This window comes from Drosophila biarmipes, chromosome X (genome assembly GCF_025231255.1).
Source record: "Drosophila biarmipes strain raj3 chromosome X, RU_DBia_V1.1, whole genome shotgun sequence".
NCBI lineage: Eukaryota > Metazoa > Arthropoda > Insecta > Diptera > Drosophilidae > Drosophila > Drosophila biarmipes.
This window is the reverse complement of record NC_066611.1, coordinates 3383277-3404498: the sequence shown is the minus strand read 5'-3', so window position 1 is coordinate 3404498 and position 21222 is coordinate 3383277. Positions and strand designations below refer to the sequence as shown.

At 43.9% G+C, this 21222-nt stretch overlaps 1 protein-coding gene across 3 annotated transcripts; it reads left to right on the top strand.

Annotated features, from left to right (window-relative positions):
• Positions 1-244: 244 nt before the first annotated feature.
• Positions 245-20930, top strand: LOC108033154 (frequenin-1). 3 transcript variants are annotated; one of them, XR_007763663.1, is made up of 9 exons: positions 245-603; positions 6807-7057; positions 14815-14839; positions 14942-14990; positions 15468-15557; positions 16377-16455; positions 16563-16651; positions 16752-20291; positions 20357-20930. XR_007763663.1 is itself a non-coding variant. In XM_017107381.3 (8 exons), the coding sequence occupies exons 2-8, from the start codon at positions 6994-6996 to the stop codon at positions 16917-16919; spliced, it is 564 nt and encodes a 187-aa protein (XP_016962870.1). In that variant the 5' UTR covers positions 245-603; positions 6863-6993; the 3' UTR covers positions 16920-20930. The 3 variants fall into 3 exon arrangements, 2 of the variants coding, with proteins under 2 accessions (XP_016962870.1, XP_016962869.1); XM_017107381.3 differs by having other exon boundaries at positions 6863-7057; positions 16752-20930; XM_017107380.3 differs by having other exon boundaries at positions 16752-20930.
• Positions 20931-21222: the final 292 nt, after the last annotated feature.

The following is a 21222-nucleotide window of genomic DNA, read 5'->3' as shown; positions in this document are numbered from 1 at the left end:
CGCTGCCTGCGCCTTCGTCATCGTGCGAGTGGTGGGTTCGCCGCCCGCCTGCATGTGTGTGCGTTACATAAGTCGGTTATGAGTCGCGAGTCGGACGGCCACCCCGCCCCCGCCCCGCCAGCGAGCCGTGCGCCGGGAAACCCACCACGGCCCATTGAGAACGCTACCAAAGAGTTCTCAGTTGTTGATAGCGCACACACAGCCGCAATCCGTATCTGGCAGTCCGTGTTCCGAGTTCCGTATCTCGCAGTTCGTGTTCCGTTTGCCGCAGCCGTGGAGCGTGCAGAGCGCTTTCAGTCGCCGATTTGACCGCCAAACAAACGCAACGCAGCTCGGCTGGTTCCCCGAAAACGGCTTACCTTAGAAAGGCCAAACGCGCTCTCCGGTCCACTGAAATCAACAGCAGCAACAACAGCAACAACAGCAACAACAGCCTGGCAGCCAGAGCAACAACCAACAATAACAAATAAAGCATTACATGCAGTTGGTTTGCTGCCACTTTTTTTGCAAGTTCGCCAGCCAACAGTTGACATTTTTTTTCGGTTAAACAGTACAAACAAGCAACTAAAGCCACGATAAATAAAGCGAAATCAACCAGCCAAAGTAAGCAGAGTGCGAAATGAAACGAAAACATTACGGACAAAGCAGCGATAATAGTTGTGCCCAAGGAAATCAACAAAGGGATTAAGTGTTTATTTATACTTGTGTAGCATACTTTTGTGCGCCAGCCAAAGATTAATTTGCACAAGGGGATCCGCACACACGCACACACAGCCAGCGCGAGTGTGTGTGTGGTTGGGGGGGGGGGGGGGGGCGAAGGTTACTTTCGCATTTATGCATATGCGATGTCTTTCGGTTTCGGTTGGGGCTTAGTTTTGGTTTCGGCTCTGGTTGTGCTCACAAAACTTGACCCAAATTTACGTTTTGCGGTCCAGCAGCTGCCGCTAAAAAACACACACGTCTGTGTGTGTGCACGAAACACGGCCTGCGGGGGCGGCGAAGGCGCAGAAAGTTGGGGCGGGGGCGGCAGCGACAGCGAGACAACGTGGAGGGATTATGTAAACAAAAATAGGCTTCCCTCCCTGCGAGCTCGCGTCGCGACGCTCCGACTTAACCTCCAAGGACTCGCTTTCGGGCTGGCATCCGCATCTCTGTCCCCGAGCCCATGCCCCGCCCGCGGCCATCCGTCAATGGCCGCAATCATCCGCACACAATCCGTCCGTAATCCGCAATCACAAGTGCAGCTCTCATCTTGCGTGTCGCCTCCACTGCCCAGGGCCCTTTCCTTCTCCCACTTTCGAGTGACAAAACGGCGCAGCGCTCCCCAAACACGGCTACAAAATGCATTTTAATTTGCATCAATTACTTGATAATTGCCCCGGTCAATCGGGCGCAAGAACCCCGGAATCGGTACGAAAATAGCTGGATAAGATCTGCGCCCGAATTGGGCAATCTGTCGTGGCTTAATAGATGCAATCTGCATCTGCCACGCTGTACGCTTCCAGGGGAGAGTCCTGTCATTTTGTTCTTCCACATTTCGGCCGAATAGTAATCGCCCTCTTTGCAGCCATCACGTTAACCAATTGGCTTAAAAGCCTCTTCAGATATTTATCTACCAACTAAAAGCCGACTTGCTTTATTTTATTTATTCTCCAGTGTTGGAATTCGGCTTTTTATGTGTTTTTGAAGGGTTTCGAGTACCTATTCATTTGATTTTTCAACCTTATTCGTGTTGAAATTCACTCTGCTGTGCCATGAATACATAGAACTCAAAGAATCACTTAATTGGTATTTATTTGTTGAGGTATTTACTTACTCAAAGCTGTTTAGGTAGGTGCAATGATATGTTTCTTGGGCTAATTTGTGCTTTGGCTCGTGCTAAATTTCGTCGAGATCGTGCCATGAATATTTCAATTCTGATGGCAGCACTTACTCGCCAGGACCTGCGATGCCAATCACAGTTTGCTCCGAGGAATGCCGCATTAAATGCTCCGAGGAATTCCCATTGCCGAGATGAGTTTCGCCGCCGCCGCTCGCCTCGCTCCGGCTGGCCTAATCCAATCGCCTTAAGGTAGGCACTGACATTTAGGCAGTCCGCCAACTTGATTGCAATCCTCTGGCCGCCCACCTTCCCGGCCGCCCCGCGTCCCTCGCGGCTCCCCGAAGCCCTCGAGTTGTGCATTGTTTGCATCGAGTCTCGGGCCTCATATTCGGGGCGTTTTGTCCTTCATCCGTTCGGCTGGCAGTGGATGTAAAAATTAATTTACCACCTCCGCTGGTGATGCGGGGTGACGGCGCCGCCCCTGCGGGTTCCGCCCCTTCGGGCGACCCCTCTTTCTCCTCGTCCCCAGTCTCCCAGTCTTCTTTTACATTTCTGCACAGCGCAAATACGTCTTCAGTTGGCCGAGCTGTCGGCAAATTGGTTCCTTTGGATCTGCTTCCAAAATCAGTCCGAAAAGTCATTATTTCTTTTCTAAGAAATGAAAATCAGCAAATTCATTGCTGTTAATAAATTTTTTAAATGTAGGAAAAATATTCAACTTTTTTTAAAAACTATTTTCTCTTTTTCTTAATACTTGCATAGAAAAGATATATTATAATAGGGACCTTTATAAAATTTTTACAAAATCCTAAAAAAATATGTAACTAATTCTTTAATTTCTTTTTTTTAGAGTTGCTCACTATTGTTTAAGAAAGGCAAGCTAGTATTGTTTTTTATTTTTTTTTATTAATCGTTTACATAGTTTGGTTTGAGCTCAAAAATATCATTTTTTACGTTTAAATTTCGCAGTAAATAAAAATCACAAACAACTCTTATTTGAGGTCCCTGCTTAGTAAAAACTAACTAAAAGTCTGGAAAAATAATAATTTAGCAAAAACCACATCTATAGTAAAAATACGTGTTAAAGTATAGGATTTTTTTTTTACAGGTTTGGGCTCTGCATTGAATCTTAGGACTGAAAGAACACTGTTATAGACACTGTTTATCGGGGTTTTAATTTATTATAAATCATAAAATACTTCTCAGCAAACTTAGTAGGATTCAGAAGTAGAAACCTGGAATTACGTGTTGCAAAGTGGAAAAATATAGGTTTTCGACATCGAAGCGTTTCTGGCGGTGTAAGCCAGCTTTGGGTATCGTTTACAATCCATTTCATTCGAATAACTTTGCGCGTAGCTCCGTTCCATTCACCGCGTTCCGACCCCCTTTCCCACCCGCCGCCACTGCCGCCTCCGCCGCCCCACTCCTGCTGGCGAGTGTAGATGAGTGCGAGAAAAGTGTTGCATGCTCGCGGGCTAAACGCGAGATGAACACGCAACTGAAGGATAAAGGCGGAGGACGTGGGCGGGCAGGCCGGGGGGAGTGGCCGGAGGAGGAGGCTGAAGACAACAGCAAGAACAACAACTGCAGCAGCATAAAAAACCAGCACACACACAGGCGAAGGCACGGGCACAGAGAGACACAGACAGATAAACGAGTCGAGTTACAAGCCAGGACTTTGGGGCAGAGAGAGAGAGAGAGAGAGAGGGGGAGTAGGAGAGACAGCAAGGACCTTCCTCTATCTGCGTCTCGCTCGTTGGCACTGCATTAGCAGCCAGCTGTGAACGAAATAAACGTAAAAATATTTTTAGTGTGAACAAATTTCAGCTCGTCGCTCGCTGCAAAGGCAACAACACAGCGGAGCTGAAACACTGCGACAACGCACACACACACGCAGCACACCTGACATGATAACTCACACCCACGCCGCCCACGCCGCCCACGCCGCCCACCCACACAGGCACAACGAGCTGTGTTTAGTTAGCAAATGCCAATGGCTCGTGGGGAGAGCGGAGAGCGGAGGGCGGAGGCGAGGTAGTGGGTTGGAGGGAGGAGGCGGGCAGGGGCCTGCAGGTGTGGGTGTATTCCTCGGTGTGTCCCTCGGTGTATCTCTGGTGTGCGTGTGTGGGTGCGACAGTTTTGTAAACAAACAAAGTCGAAAGCAACAAGAGCTTCGCCCGCCCCGAACGAAGATATTGGAGGGCCTCTCAGCCAGCCAGGCTTTACATAATTGCGCCCGCCCTCGAGTGGGCCGGGAGGGAGTTCATTAAAAGCGAAAGCAGGTGACCCCGTTGCCCAAGTAATGCCACGTGCTTGCCGTTCCCCGAGCGGTATTGAAGACACTTGCAGTTTTTGGTGGGGAGACATTGGGGGCGTTACTGGGTCTCGAGAAACTTTATTCCGGGAGAGTCCCTTGCACAATACCATATAATAAGAGGGTTACCTAAAGCAAACGAATCAGATCTAAAAGGACTCTATTATAAAGGAATTCTGTGGATACTATCATATAAATAAACGATTAAATCCTAAGGTACTTAGCTCGTTATAAAGGAGTCTTTGCCTAATTCGTTATAATAAAAGGGTCAGTTCGACAAGCAACCTTCGTAGTGATAGAGTTCCCCTAAAAGAGCTCATTTAATACGAATCCTATGCATAATTCCATATAGTAAGAGGGTGCCTTTAAGCAAACGAATCAGATCTAAAATAACTCTTTTATTAAGGAATTCTATGCATACTATCATATAAAAAGAGTTATTCAAAGCAAACGACTAAATCTTAGATATAATGAAAGGGTTACTTCAAAGCAAGCAACCTTCGTAGTGATAGGATTCCCCTAAAAGAGCTCAATTAATACGAATCCTATGCAAATTCCATATAGTAAGAGGGTGCCTTAAAGCAAACGAATCAGATCTTAAAGAACCCTAATAAAAAGGAATTGTATTCATAACATCATATAAAAAGGGTGCTTTTTAAAGCGAACGAATAAACCTTAAAACTTATCTGTGCCCAATTCGATATAATGAAAGGGTTACTTCGAAGCAAATAAAATTTCGAAGTGATAGGGTTAGTTCGAAACAACCTTCGTGGTAATAGACCTCAAAGAATTGCCTTAAAAGAGCTAATTTAAGACAAATCCCATGCATAATGGCATATAATAAGAGGGTTATTTAAAGCAAACAAATTAGATCTTGCAAAACTCTATTTATCGTACAAGAATTATGCATAAATTTGCATATAAAATTGGGTTATTCCGAGCAAGTGACTTAGATCTTAAGGTACTCAGCCTATTAGGCACAAGTCGTTATAATAATCCTATGCATATTGGCATATAATACTTTACTTACTTACTTTAAGCTAACGAATGAGGTCTTAAAGAACTCTAATAATTCTGCATAATATCACCTAAAAAGGGGTTATTAGGAGCAAACGACTTGGATCCTAAGGTACTCAACTTATTGTGAATCTGTGCCTTATTCGTTATAATAAAAGGGTTCGTTCGAGGCAAGCAACCTTCAAATTGATAGACCTTATAGAATTTCCCTAAAGAAACTAATTTAAAAGAAATATTTTGTGTTACCAAGATATGGTACCAACGATTTTTCTAAGCTTTAGGTGACTTATTATACATATAGGTCCTAAATAATTCTGTTAAAATGGAAAGAAATTAGTTCTCCCGAAATAAAAAAAAGAATATATTGCCTTAATGTGGTAATTATTTAATGGTTTCTCAAACATTGAACGGACCTTCTTAGATCCTCAAAAACTCAATGTATTATAGAAATAATAATTTAATTGCTCTCATAAGCCAAGGTGGGTTAAGACCATATCGATTGTGTATAAACGCCTACCTTTTCTTGGCCCCTCCCTTCTATCTTTATTTCAATATCCCCTAAAGATCAAGGGACCAAAATCATAAATACTTCTTGTCGCTTTCCCAGGACACAGTATTTAAATGTACTGACTTAATACCTTCGTTTCTTCTTGTCTTGTTCGAACTGCAAATTAAGTTTCGAGTTCCCGGCCGGGGATGAGCCCGGATTGCCACGGAGGAGCAGCAGCTCCGTCACGTTCCGCAGCTCCCGACGGCCCCTCGGGGATTGAATGTTTCTGATTTCGCCGCTGCACTTGATGCGAGCGTTTTGCATGCGACGTCCCGGTGGGACTGCATCTGAAATTAACAGAATTTATTTCATTGCATACGGCTGCCGCCGCTCCCTTCCCTCGCCGCATTCTCTGGAGGGGAAAAAGTGAAAAAACAATGGCAACTTATTTTTATGCCATTCGCGTCAACCGCAGAAGGCAACACAGAGAAACGCCCCCGCCGCCCGCAGCCCACAGCCCACAGCCCACAGCCACCCCCTCGGCACACACAGGGTTAAGTTTTTATGCGCTTTTGTTTGCATCCTCTGCAGCGGACCATGCCCCGCCGCCGCCCTGCCACACGCTTTTTTTGTTGCCAACTGTCATGAAAAGTTCGAGTCGAGAGTTGACCTGAAAAGTGTCGCTCTGTGTATTTTTATGCCTTTCACCCCTGCCCCTCCCCGCTGCTGTGTGCTTTCTCTGCCACGCCCCCTCCGCCTCGCCTCTGGCCTCGTTGTAATCGACGTGGCCATAGCTCGAGTTGTCTGGGAAATCACTAATTGAACATCGCCAAAAACTGGAAATAGTTTTTAATCAAAACAGGGGGACAGGGGACAGGGGGATTATCGATAAGTTTGATGGATGAGTCTCGAGTGGCGAAACAAAATTCAACTCGGCCAGAAGCATCCTTCGGCTGAGATCACTTCACACTCCCTTTAAGCTCTGGCCAAAAACTTTCTGGCCGAGAAAAAGTGCGGCAAACTTTTCATAAACTGTCTTCGCCAGATATTGGACGGGAGAAAGGCGAATCTATAAATGCATACTAACACACATTTAATATCTGCAAATATTTTGTGCACTATGCTGCCATACTTTCTCCTTTGCTGCATTTAATTTTTTATAGGCAAATTATAGAGCATATTAAAATACTTATGGCAAAGTTTTGAATACCGAAACCAGGGCAGCAACAAGAATTGCAGAGTAAAAAGAACTTGCGCAGCAAAAGTTTGCCACTAAAAAGCAATAGCAGTCAAGTGCAACAGCAACAACAGCAACAACAGGAGCAACTAGGGAGCCGCAACAACAACAACATGGGAAAAAAGAGCTCCAAGTTGAAACAGGACACCATCGATCGCCTAACAACGGACACATACTGTAAGTAAATCGAAAGTAGTATAACATAATATTGCCAATCACACGGTGCAGTGCGTTCCAGAAGATGCCAGATACTTAACTTGATAGGTATCAGCTAGGACATAAATATGTTTCTAATAGAAGAGAGTTCGAACTCGCCAAGGGCTATCTACATTTAATCTTGCTTAAAAAACTTAGACAAAATATCCCATCAATTGAATCATTTTCAAACCATTTTACCATTATAGCTTCACCCAAAAGTAAACAGAAATTTATGTTTAAATATCGGTAGAATTAAAAGGGGTATTATTGAAAAAAGTAATAAATGTTTAATTTCTATATTAAAGAGACCAGAATTTTAATTATTTTAAACCAATTAATTTCAACTAACACTTTGGGGAGTATACATTTTATACTCATCTTATCGATGGCATTTCGATACTAAAAAGCTTGCAATTAATGTTACAATAGAGGCTTTATTATGACTTTTTTTCCGGTGTAACTACTTCTGGTTACCCAAGCAGCATACTTAAACTTTGGCGATTTTCTCAAAATGGTCCTTTCCGAAAATGTTTATGACATGGAAACGATTTAAGGAAAACTATGTTCGACTAGTTTCAAATTACCGTGCCATTTACTCATTTTTAATATTCTCAAAAAACAGTATTTAAACGATCCTTCCACTGCAAAAACAGTTTACCTAGTTCAGAGACAAAACTAACTTACTCTTTTACTAATAGTCAGATAAATAATATGAAGATAATAAAATGATAGAGGACTGAATATTAATGGCTTTATATTGCTTATGTTACAATCCGAATTTTGGAACATAGGCATTGCAATCACACGTCTTATCCCCAATATTCAACGATTTGTACTTTACATTGCTCAGCTGGTCCGTGGACTGGCTTTCAAACTTCACACACAGGTCACCCCCCGTGACCCCACCCCCGCTCCCCTAATAAACACTATATCAATTCCACATCCACCCTATTTTATTATTTCTCCATCCACGGGAATGCGCCCGCCCCCTAGCTACCTTGTAATAATTCCATTTCCTTATTTATTTGTTTGTTTTGCCGGGCATTTATGCGAGGCAGCTCCCACTGCCCTTCGCCCTGGCCCAGCTCATTTCCCTCCTCTGCCCCGATTGGCATTTTCCCCGTTTTCCCATTTTGATTTGTTTTTGTTTTCGCTCGCCGAGCATCAATCAAAGCACGGAAAGGTGCAGACGCTTTCCGCACATACGTTGCAGAACGTATCTGCCATCCGATAGATGCATAATTCAAAAGTGTTTTCCCCGCGAACCCGCTCGTCAGGCGGGGGCGGCGGGGAGACTGACTCATCCGTCAGGGGCGAATGGCAATAAAGTCGCCCGACTGACGGCGAACATCTGAGCCCGATTCGATTGAGCAGCCCGGGATTAGCCGGCTCAAGTTCGGCGCGCAAATGGAGTGCGAAGGAGCCAATCCCCCGGCCGGTCCCCGCCCGACGGCCAGGAATCTGGCGGAGCACTTGACATTTATGGTTTAATTTTATCGCTTTCCCCGTAGCCACTTTTGCTGCTACTTTGTTATAAATTGACATGTTATTGTTGCTGGAACTGACAGCTGCAGTTATTGCTTCTTTTGAGTTCGGCTCGGCCAAAACCAGGGGGTTGCACTTTTCGTTGCCCAACCGTAATGAAAGGTTGCCCAAATGGTGTGATGGTATGGTAGTGACCACTTTGTATTTCCTAAGCACACAGCTGTTGGTCATAAATAAAGATCAATGTGCATCTACCTATTGAATGTAATGCATCTATAGATGCAATCGTGCTTGAGTAAGCCACTGCACAGTGTATCTATTACTTGAGTTATTGATTTCTTTACACATTTATTTATATTCTGGTTCTGAGATAGTTTGAGAACAAAGTGAACCCTTAAATTACACCATTTCAGTGCGATTTCGTAACTGCTCCTAAATTTGAACAAATTTGCACCTAAAACAAGTACACTTATTTTTAAAAAAAGAAAATTGCAGGCATGGTTTAAGGACTTTTAAATTTTAATTCTTTATAAATATATATAATCTTAAATCAATATAGTTTGATATAAAATCACACAAAAACTGGGAATTTTAATAGTTGGTCGTTTTTAAATACAAATTGTTCTCGATGTAAGACTTTTCCAGTACAAACGTTCTTAAAATGTAAGGCATGAAATAGGTATTAGATCATCACTGTTTTCAACTGATTTTAGCACAGGAGTTTTTTCTGAGTGTAGCTATAGCTACGTGGACTTAAGTTGGGAGAAGGATTTCACAGTGTTTTTAATTCTAAAGAAGTAATATAAATTTATTATTTATACTTAATAAATACCAGCTACTGCTAAACAGTTTTCATTTACGTAACACTTCCGCGAAATACAGTGTAGCTGGTTTTTGATAGCCACCCTCTTAGTTACTGCCAATATCATACCTCAGGCCGTGCTACTTTTAGAACTGCGCTTTCTGTTCATGTTAATAGAGCTATTTTTAGCTGGTCTAACCACGATTTCCCTCTACCAGGCCGGTTCTAACACTAATTGTATGCTTTGTTGGCCCGCTTCACCGCCACCCTTGGTAGTTGCCTTTACCTTTACGTTCACCTTAGCCGTTTGTGGTTACCTGTTGTTGGGGCACACAGTGTGTTGCGTTAACTGTAACTATTAGTTACTGCCTACTTTACGACCCCCAGTTTTCCGCCCCCCCCTGTATCTCGAGCAGGAACTTCTTTTCATCTGCTCCCGTTGCTGCCAGGCGGACATTACATTTACTTAGCTGGTTCTGGCTTTGGCCCTTTTTGTTTTGGCCGTTTGGGCTCCTTAAAAATGCAAGTCAGAAACTTTTCGAGCCCAAAACTTTGTGACTAATTGCTTTCGTTTTTTCCTCCCTGTGTGCGCAGTGTTCTCTGTATTTTCTTATTCTGTGGTCCGCTCCGGGTCATGGGTTAACGGGCGGGGGACAGGGCAGGGCGTATAAATAATTACCGCTGGGCATTTGCGGGCACCTGGCCGAAGGGAGAGGGCCGAGGAAAGTGTTGACAGATTGCTGCCAAAGTTTTCACCGTTTTTTAATGGCCTTTCCTTGGAGTTGTTTGTCTTGGCCGGGTGGCGGAGAGAGTGCGGGCCTGGGCCTGCTCTGCTGAAATGGAATTCATTGGGCGCTGCTTAAGTATGCAACTCAATAATTGTAATCCCCGTCACACAAACGCTGCAGTCTCCTCCGAAACTCCCCCATTTTCCACCCAGGCCCGTTTTGTGTGCAACAGCTGCTGCTCGGGATTTGCTTGTACAAGCAAAACAAATGAATCAACTAAGGACTCAGTTTATTGCCAACGGGTCGTATGAACAATTTCTGCCGGCCTGGGTCAATATTTGTCCTGTCCATTGACATGCCAATCAATTGGACATTAAACTAGCCCCCGCCCCCGGCCCCTCGGCCCGGCAGCAGTAAACTAGCCCAACACCCCCGCAATGGAATAAATAAATAAACAGCCAGAAATTTGATTAGTTCGGGAAAGGGATGGAAATGCAAATTCCCCAGTGCGTTTAGGCCACACGCATCCATGGAGGCCCGGCTCGGGGCCCAGACCAGTGATGCCGGCAGCCAAGTTGAAAGCCGGACACTTTTTGATGAATGTTTTTTTGTATTAGGTACTATCTGTTTTTAGTTGAAATGCTGATTGCGAATTTTTTCATGCGATATAAACTTGCCTGTTCCCATCACTATTTCTTCTATTGTTGCAAAGAATTGAAGATTTTTAGAACAAGAAACCATGGTTGTTCCTGAATAGAGAAAAATCCAGTACAAGCACGATGCTGAAGCTGATTATTTTAATAGTTTTTTAATTATACGTATTCTCTGCCTTATACTAGAATACTTAAGGGCCCAGCCTTTTCGCATTCCTTTGACTACTTAACATTCTTTTAAATATTAATATAAAAATGAGTCAAGGTGTCAACTATTAGATTCAACCTAGAGCCGTATTAGTTCTCGAAACAAGTTAATTTAATAAGAAGAGGAACACAATATAACTTAATCGAACTATTTAATCAATAAATCAATGATCATGATGATTAGAAGAATTTTCTTTACAAGCTCAATGTTTATGTGTCAAATAATAATGTAAGGTCTGAATTAGGTATTTATAATTATTTTGTATTATATTTATGAGGTATTAAAGGCTATTTCCATATCACTGTATGACTTAAATGTTTGCCAATTTTTAAAAAGAAAATAAAGTCTTACACATCAATTCATTTTGTAAAACTATCAAAAATATTTTTTCCAGATTTGTAACAATTTTAAATACTTTTTGAAAGACTTACTGCACAACTGAAATGAAAGGAGTCAGGAAATTAGTTTAGAAAATCAGTCAAATCACTAACTTCTTTATAAAAATATTGTTGTGGGTTTTCCCGGTTATTCACTAATAAATAACAATAAATAAAACTAGGGAGTTTTTTTTTACTTTAAAGTATTAGTTTTTACTTTAGTCAATTCCATAAGTTCAACACATATTTTCGTGATATTAAGAGGTGTCATTTTTTATTCGCACTTAAATAATTTATTTCTGATTAAAATTATTTCTTTTACTAAACCAACATTATAATTTCTGTCTGCCTCATGCTTTCATTCAGACTGTAAGTCTTTTTAATTGTAAATTTAAAAAAATAATTAAACATGACAATGAAACAAGCCATGATTAGCGGAAAATACGCTCAAAGAGGTTTGAAAAGATAGCAATAATACAGGCATTAAATAGTTACAACTCTTTTTTTATGATTTTGCATATAAAATTTAATAGTAATTGGATGCATATTTTATTCGATACACATCAAATGAAAAAGGAATGAAAAGACAGGGCAATTGAGTGGCTGAAAAAGTGAAAAATGTAATTACTATCAGCTTAGCCATCATAGAAATGGTATTTTAAATATTTTCACGCTCTGCGCGCTGTCGGTGGACGGTGATCCAGGGGAAAACAGGAAAGCCAGTGGTTCCATGGCAATCGAGCACAGCGGAATGAATATGTTATACACGGCCATCAATCGATTGGGACACTCCCCAGTCCCCGCCAAAGGTGGGCCTGTCCCCCACCGTGACATCCTTCGCGCTGATCCGCAATCTCTTCCATCCCAACTTGAGCCGGCAGAGTGACTCTTGCCATCCGCATGACAATGCAACTCGGCTGCTGGCGAGGCAAGGGGAACCGATGGCAACAAGTCGTATGAGCAATATGCGCTTTATTTACAATCAATACGGGCGCACAGAGGCACACAAAAAAGGGGGCGGAAAGGGCGCACACAATGCTGCCCGTAAATGCCGTTATATTTTTACATGCCACACGTCAATAATACGAAAAAGGAAGGGTCTGTCCGTCCGTCTGTCCGTCCGTCTGCCCGCCTGTCTGTCCTGCTGTCCCTTAGCCGGGCTATCGATTACCAATCAATTCTGCTCCTGGCGCTGGCTGTGCCAATTGTTGACTCCATTGGATTGACGTTCCCCGCGGGATAAGGACTGCAAATAATGGATCTCGGAGCGGGGGATGCGTCGGGGATGAGCCCGCAGAGCGTTCCTCCTTTTGCGGCTAATTAAAATGCAAATGCTGCAGCGATTCCTTGCCAGTCGGCTAATCAAAATGAAAAATGATATCCAAGCGGGGAAAAATATGCCAAGGAATTGGAGGGGCCTGCACTTTGGAAAAATACGAAGTACACTTGGCTTAGTAAAACATTAATCGCAGAGGATTATCTGGGGGAATAAATACAAATGTTCACTATTTAGAAACCATTGGGAATAAAGAATTTATTCCTGTGACTAAAAGTATGCCAGACCTTTTTCTCTCAAATGGTTTGCGCGAAATCAAACTGTTTGTCGAGTGACGCACTCTTCTGCTGTCTAATTTTATCTCTTCAAACGAAATTGATTTAATTTCGATAACATTTCGATAAAGTGCTGATGACAAAACCCAGTTTTTGCCGCTGACATGTCCAGTGATGAATTTGTCATGCATGACAGCATAGAACACGGCCGTGTTAATGTCATCAATCATGTGTATGAAAGTGAATGCATGATTCATCAATAAGATTGACTTTTTTGGTTAGCCTCTGATGAATCACCGATGACTGGTACCGCAGGATAGCTATGCAGAAGAAAGACACCCGATAAGCAGGTGTGACGATCTCTCAGTGTTTTCCCTCAGTGCACGTGGATGGGGCGCTAGATGATATATGAAGCACAGGGCCATGAATAATGCGAGTGGCCGCTGCAGATAACTGGCAGCCATCGAGTCAATAGCCCGTCTCCAGCTCCGGCTCCGATTCTCCAGTCCCCGGGGGGTGTTACTGGCCCCTCGGCCACGCCACCCCCTTTTCGCCCCCCAAATTGCCGGCCATTGACCACGCAGCACCCCCTCAAAAGCAATTCCAATGTGTGTAATTTTGCGTGAATTTATGTTTTCGTTTTCATTTTTTCCATTGCCTGCTGCTCCGGCTGCTCCTGGCCGGAGAACATGTGCGCCATTCACACGCCGAGGAGTCAGTCCAGGACCTGGGACCAGGACGTGGCCCTGGTCAGGTTGGACATGGCCAGAAACCGGGGCAGGGGCAGGGGCGGAGGCGGGGGTGGTCCTCCCGAGGGGGAGCAGCGTTTAAACGTTTGGTAAACGGCCATTAGGCCAACGGCGATGGCCAAACAAAATGAAAAAAGAAAACAGAACATTTTATGCCAGCAAAACAAAGAAAATTTCTATATGCATGAATGGCGGGGAAATGTGGCGGGGACTCGGGGAGAAAGTGGCGTGGGAGCAGGAGGTCCAGATGAAGCCCAGGGCGTGGTCGAAAGACAATGAAAGATAATTCAGGACTCGAACCGAATGAGTTCAGCATTTGCATATGCGAGTGGAGCGGGAGCAGATAGAAACGGATAATGAAGAGGTCATTCGGGGAATATCCCTCCTCCTGCCGCACGCCAATCAATAGTAAATGAATAATTTATCATCGGTGATTTCATTAGTTGTGCAGCAGGGACCGAATTGATTTAGAAGCCAGCGGCGCCAACTATGTTGTGTGTGAGCCCTCGGGCTGTAATTATTTTCGACTGTCCAAAAACCCTTTTCGGCGATCGTCCTCAATAATGTATCAAGCTGTCTACAATGTCGGGAGTAAATTTACAATCTATCCCGAGCTTAATATAATTTAAGCTACTAACTTAGCTACATTTGCATTCTATTGTTTAGACTAACTACATAAGTGGCATCACTTTCAAAAGTCACCTTTTGTGAATTCATATGCAGGCATGGACATTAAGGGGTTAACACCCATTCAATCGCCCATTACTCAAATATATTCAAATTGAACATCTATTATTTCACTCATGCTAAGCCAGCAACACTGTTGCCAGCCGCCGAAAGATAGATTTAGGCCCATACAGCAGCTAGATTGGATCTGAATTTGCCATGCACAAAGACCCGCCCATCGGCAGTGAGGCTGTGCTTGCCAGGGATCTAATGACAGCTCTTGTGTAAATAAACAATTGGCAAAATAAGCCATTGCTATTGTCAGCCGGCTGGCAACATTGAAACGCACTGTACCATTTAATGGCCGCACAGCCCACATGGGTTGCGCTCAATTGAACATTTTACCATAAGCCCCGCCCCGCGAGCTCCTCAAATAATTCACTCGCACCTTGTATATATTTCGAATACCGCATAAAAATTTAATCCACTTCGACTTTCTGTTTGTTTTCACTTGCAGTCACAGAGAAAGAAATACGTCAATGGTGAGTGGGCTGGCGAGAATGCCGGCGGGCGGCGGCGAAGTCTGGGAATTAACTGAATATGTATCCATTCTCTTTTGGCCAACCATGCTTTCGGCCCGCCAGGCACAAAGGATTCCTGAAAGACTGTCCCAACGGCCTGCTCACAGAGCAAGTAAGTATCGACTGCGGGTGGCGCCAGGATGCGCCACGCCACGCGGACTTTAAGTCTTTAAGTGCCTGCCATGTGTGTGGGGTGCCGCCGAGCACCTGAGCGTGGCCAATTCATTTAAGTCAAACGGTTAATTAAGTTAATTTTCCGCCTGGCGCCCAACTCCCCCCGCGATTTATGTTTGCTAATTCCGCGACAGCAGCCACATCAGATACGGGGAGCCACCCCCGCCACCCCCGCCACCCCCGCCGGAAGATACAAATGGGGGTGGCCAAATGTGTTGACGACCCCGGCTGCTAATGACATTGCCTTTGTGGACGCTGATGTTGCTGCTGTCGTCGTCGGCTGTTTGCTGATAATGAAGTTTATTAATGCGCGCATTATTCAAACACGAACCCGGCGCCGCCGACATATGTGCCACGCCCCTAATTGATTCATCTGCATCTGTCTTGTGCCCCCCTCTCTCCGCCGCTTTCCCAGGGCTTCATCAAAATCTACAAACAATTCTTTCCACAAGGCGATCCCAGCAAATTCGCATCGCTCGTCTTTCGCGTCTTCGATGAGAACAATGTGAGTATGCCTAGCTATCCAAAGACCCCAACCCCGAGAAGGGGCAGGCCACGCCCCTCACAATCCGCTGAATACCCAGTTGAAACAATTACGAGTCTTGAGATTAGCCACCATATAACCAAATCTATTTTATTTTATTAGCCCCTGGGGAATGGAAAATATGTTTTTTTGTGCTATCATTAAAATGAAACTAGGAAATTCACAGAAATGTTTAAAAGCCTGCCTAAGTTTGTGTACAATTTGTTGTGCAAACCCAAACATCGTTTCCAAAAAGCAAGAAAATATTTACTAAATAGTTGGTTTTCCTCCACAATGTTGCCGAAAATTTCCCATTTGGAAAGAGATTTTTTCCAGCAAGCAGAATTACAATAAAATGAATATTTACTTAAGTATTCACAGTTTGTGTATGTTAATTTCGCTTTGTTTTCTGTTTTGTCCGACAAAAGAGTTGGGCCAACTTCTTGCGGTCGTGCTGACGTGGGCTGAAAACTCGAGACGGCCACAAATAAACTGAGTTTAGCAGGTTAGTGTCCTGCCCGGCTTACGGGGTGGGCGATCATAAATTTCGGGTGCCTTTGTTGTTCTTCGTTTTTATTATTTATGGCCCATGGGCGTGGCCCGCCCCAAACACCCACCACCCACCACCCACCACCGCAAAAATGTCAACTGTCTGATGTCTGCACTGATTTGCTTTCTTTGTCTCGCCGCGCGTGTGTGTCTCCCCCTGTGTGTGTGCGTGCTTTCTCCCCCCCCCCCCCCCCTTTCTCTCCCTCTCTCCCTCCCGCCGCCCCTTCCGCTTCCGCTTTTATGGGTCCCCAGGATGGCTCCATCGAGTTTGAGGAGTTCATACGCGCCTTATCCGTCACATCGAAGGGCAACCTGGACGAGAAACTGCAGTGTAAGTGGTGCCATGTGTTCGGAGAGACCCTAAAACGTCTCTGCCATAAGTCCAACAATCGATAAGTAATTTTATTGTTTTTGCCACTATCTGTGCCTCGACCGCAGGGGCCTTCCGCCTGTACGACGTGGACAACGACGGCTACATAACGCGGGAGGAGATGTACAACATAGTCGACGCGATCTATCAGATGGTGGTAAGTGATCTGGGGAGAAGCCCCTTAGTCCTCTAACACCTTGCATAGCAAAACGTTACAATATCATCGAAACTACCTTTAAAACCCCTTCAAAACACAGGGCCAGCAGCCGCAGTCGGAGGACGAGAACACGCCGCAGAAGCGAGTGGACAAGATCTTCGACCAAATGGATAAGAACCACGATGGCAAATTAACATTAGAAGAATTTCGTGAGGGTAGTAAAGCTGATCCACGTATAGTTCAGGCGTTAAGTTTAGGTGGTGGTTAAACCGATTAACAACGGCCGTTTACCGATAACAGACCCAATTCCAATTCCACAAAAACCAAGCGCGCAATAAACTCAAAAATCCGATACTGAAACCGAAACTGATACTGAAATTTGATCAAAACCCGCTAAAAACAGAAAACGGAAAGTAAAAGTAAAAGTTAAAGAAAGTTAGTGGGGCGGGGGCGGCCCCTCCCCTTCGTTTGCATTCGCTTCTTCACTCTTCACCTTCTCTTCTCTCTACGCTTCTCGATTCTCAATTCCCGATTCGATTCTCCGCGCGTCGCCTGCGACACTGAAGATGATAATAATTTTTTGATATATGCATAAAGAATAACTGAACGAGATGGAAAACCAAATAAACGAACCGAAAACGAAACGAATCGATATGAAATTAATTTTTAAATATACACCAAAGTATAAATATATAGGAATCATGGCGTAGTCAGAGCGCAGTTCATAGCAATAATGGAAAAACAAAAGCAAGGCGAAGAATAAATAAACTTATACTAATTTTAAATTGAATCGGAGGGCGGCCAGGCGCAAATCAATTTTTCAAGCATACACCAATTACGAGTAAACTAATTAAACCTACGAATAAACCAGCATAATTATACTATACGATTAAACGGCGCACTTAGAGCCGAACTAAGCCTACGAATCAATTGCGCAGCCTTCAAAGCAAAGCTAATGATAAAGCGAGTGTCTGAACTCGATCCCAGTCAGCTAATTCCACTCACGACAGCCAACAGCAGCCACCCACCCACACTAAATATATGAGTACATATAGATACATGTATGCATCCGAGGAGTGGCCGCAGGCAGGACAAACAGAGTCCGGGGTTCGCAGTTTAGAGGGGGTCAACCGGGCGAGGGCGGCTGGCCCGAGAGGCTGGAGCCCCTGATTATGGCAAACCTATTGCGAGATATGGAGGATAGATAGTCTCCCCTGTACTTTCATTTTTCCCCTCTCCTGCCTAGAACGGCCATACTTAAATATCCAAAATAAATGGCATTGTAAGCGACACTCGATAAGGCCATCAATAATGACTTTGATACATCACACGATAGGCCTCTGTATATTAGTGCCTTTGTTGAGTTCATGCTTCATATTTCGGCAGTACCGCTGACCTCAGTTCTCGTGAGCATACACACAGGGCTGGTCTAGAATTTGGACCCTGTTTTTTAGGGTTCTTCGGGGAAATAACATCCACTTCAAATAATACGATTTGTGCTATACTATTATTAGTGATATTCCGATATCTTGAATTTCGTTTGAGAGTGGGGCTTCTTCAAGAGATCTCCGGATCAGACTCAGCTGCCCTACAGCCGTGGAACGCAGGTTAGCCAGTTCCCCTCGACAGGAGATCGAATCTGCAGATGGGCTTTCGATAGAATCCAAACAGCGGCGATTGCAAAGAGTGTTGCATACCCACAGGCGCAGAAAAGTGTTTGCTTTCGTTTGCTCTCTCTCTCTCTCTCTCTACCTCTATCACTATCTCTTTCCCTCTCTCTATCTGTACTTCCCGCTTTGCCTTGTTTTCCGTTCAGCGTTACTTAGTACGTTCCCAACAACAATAACCAAGCATATTTACAATACCAACAAGAACAACACGAACATATTGACAATAGGCGGCGATCCGAAGGTCCTGAAACAGAGCCCAGTGCCCCATCCATGAGTCCAGCAGTGGAGAAGCGAGAACTCCAGGAATAGCTGCGAAATCGAGCCATCAATAAATGATAAACTAATCAAAGAACGCACAGCTACAACCAGAGCCACATCAACAGCCAGAACATGAACATATATATTTATATACACGACGTATATCCCTGTTCTCGAGGGCAGCCGAGCGAGGAGTCGGAGCAGTGGGATATATATATAACAATGAAACAAATCCATCATACGATTTAATTTCTATTCTATATGCGGTTCAGCTTTATTATTGCATTGATTTTACAATAAACCAGTCAACCGTTTACTATTCCGATGACTATCTATAGATACGAACCCGCTTTCTCACGCCCCAGTAGACTTTGTGTAATCTAGACAGGGGCGATCGTGGTCCCCCGAAGACACCACACCACACCAACACCAACACTAACACTCACCCGAGACCCACACACACAACTACCTATGTATCTATGTAGTGCCTATGTACGTAGTGGTATTCCTATGATTTCGCCTGCTTTGCCTTCTTTGAGAACATTCCCAATTGACCGACTTACGTTTATCTTTTCCTATGCTTTCCATGTACCTAGCACAGAACTAAAAGATTCACACGATGAAAATTTAAGAGTATGCCATGCAACCCCACTCACCGACACACACCCACACCCACACGCACACGCACACGCACACCCATAGCCATATGTATGTGTACATACACACATGCCTAGCTTATATATACCCTATAAAGTAAGCACTGCAATCGAAAGCAAGTTAAGGAACTATACGAATACGAAACGCTTCTAAAAACCTCACTGAAATTCTTCGAAGAAAACCGGGAGATACGAAACACACACACATGCATACCGACACGCCCACACACGCACTCACACACTTGTACGAGTATATTAACAATAAACGTAATGCGAAAGTTAATCAATAATTAAATAATTCGAAAGTGATATAGCTGACAAAACAAATGTGTCTGTAGTCTAGTAGTTAAAGGAAATTGAGAAAACGAAAAGTAACATTATAAATAATATTAACTACACTTATGTGGCGGAAAGTGGAGGCGAGAGGGAGACTCGTTTTTGTAGGGCGACGCGAAGCAGCCGAGGCGGAAGTAGGGAAATCAAACTGTAAATAACACTGAGTGAATCACGCACACCACGCCACCAGACACCCACACACCCACACACGCGCACACCAAACACCCAAACACTCGGACACCCACACACTCACACACCGACAGGAGGAGGAGTACCGCATAAGTTTGTTAACACCAAAATATAACGGGTCTTAAGTAACAAAAACTAAAGCAAAAACAAAAGAAAAACAAAAACAACAATAAGAAAATGCGAAAATGCGAAAAGAAAACGAAACCAGTAAGTTAGAGCAAGGAATTTTTTTTGTGGATTGAATTGGACGGGTTTGAAACGAATCAAGTCAATTGCAACGGCCGACGAGCGAGTGCGAAAGATTGAATATTGAATATTGAGTATTGAGTATTGAGTATTGAGTATTGAGTATTTATATTGATTTACAAGGGCCGGCGAGAGGAGTTTTCCGGAGAAAGGCAGCACACGACCGAGGGAAGTCGAAGATGAGTTTCTTTCCACCGCCGTTGACAACCACACGAATGTCAAGTTAAACGTTTCACAAGCAATATTTTACATACTTATACATGCATTATATACATATATATATGGGTAATTATATATAATAATATACGATAATAAATATATACATAACTTATATACACACTCCGCCATAGCGAGTCGACCGGCAAATAGAAATAACAATAATAAAGCATGGCAGGCACCCGGACATCCAGCGAGTGTCTGGTGTGCGGCACACTTGAAACCAGACGAAAGCGAGGGAAATTAACACCACTTAGTGATATTCTTTAGCAGACTTGAATCCGATTCCTTGCTAGGAACAAGCCGAGTGTATAAAGTCAGGAGAATCCAAAGCCGAGATGCAACGAGCAAGGGTCGTGTATTTTACAAAACAAGAGAGGCAATGCTAAGAACAAACTGTTTTTTTCTCCCATCTACCCGGACTCGACCTTCAGTTCGTTTGTACTACTCTATTTCCGGTTATTTGTCACGATTATTATTCGATTGTTGTAACTATGATTAAAAGGCAACGCCGAGGATTGCGATTGCCGTGTAAACACTTGCGAAACTTATAAGAATCCTAACACTTTATAGAGCATAAACGAAAATCAAATTCTTTTACCAAGGAAACGTAATTATTTTTTTTAAGTATCGCCTAAGGGGGAATGGAAATTTATCTTGTTACTGTCAGAAAATATTACTTACTTCAAATAAAAATTTTAAAGCGAGCACGCCTCCGTCTCTGTGGTCAATTAAAAATTCAATGGGGACAGCCGGAGGTGGCGCGGGCCGTATGAGTAATTATTTTGATTGCGGTAAGTAGCCCCCGCTCCTGGGACCTCGCCAGCTGCTCCGGACGCCCGGCTCCCGCCCGGGGACCCTCTGAGCGCCTGAAAGTTTCAACCTAATTGTCGGGCTAGCGAGCGTTTTGCTTAATGGCCATCAACGGCTACGGCCGGTCACACGTGGCGTATGCGCAATCAACGGAGACAGCTACATGGCGATTACATGGATTCCCCGA

What these genes read in the sequence shown, in the direction of transcription:
- LOC108033154 (XM_017107381.3), top strand. Translation starts at nt 6,994, where the DNA reads ATGGGAAAAAAGAGCTCCAAGTTGAAACAGGACACCATCGATCGCCTA. An exon ending in CCTAACAACGGACACATACT is followed by an intron (nt 7,058 to 14,814) that starts GTAAGTAAATCG and finishes TTTCACTTGCAG; the next exon opens with TCACAGAGAAAGAAATACGT. An exon ending in ACGCGATCTATCAGATGGTG is followed by an intron (nt 16,652 to 16,751) that starts GTAAGTGATCTG and finishes TTCAAAACACAG; the next exon opens with GGCCAGCAGCCGCAGTCGGA.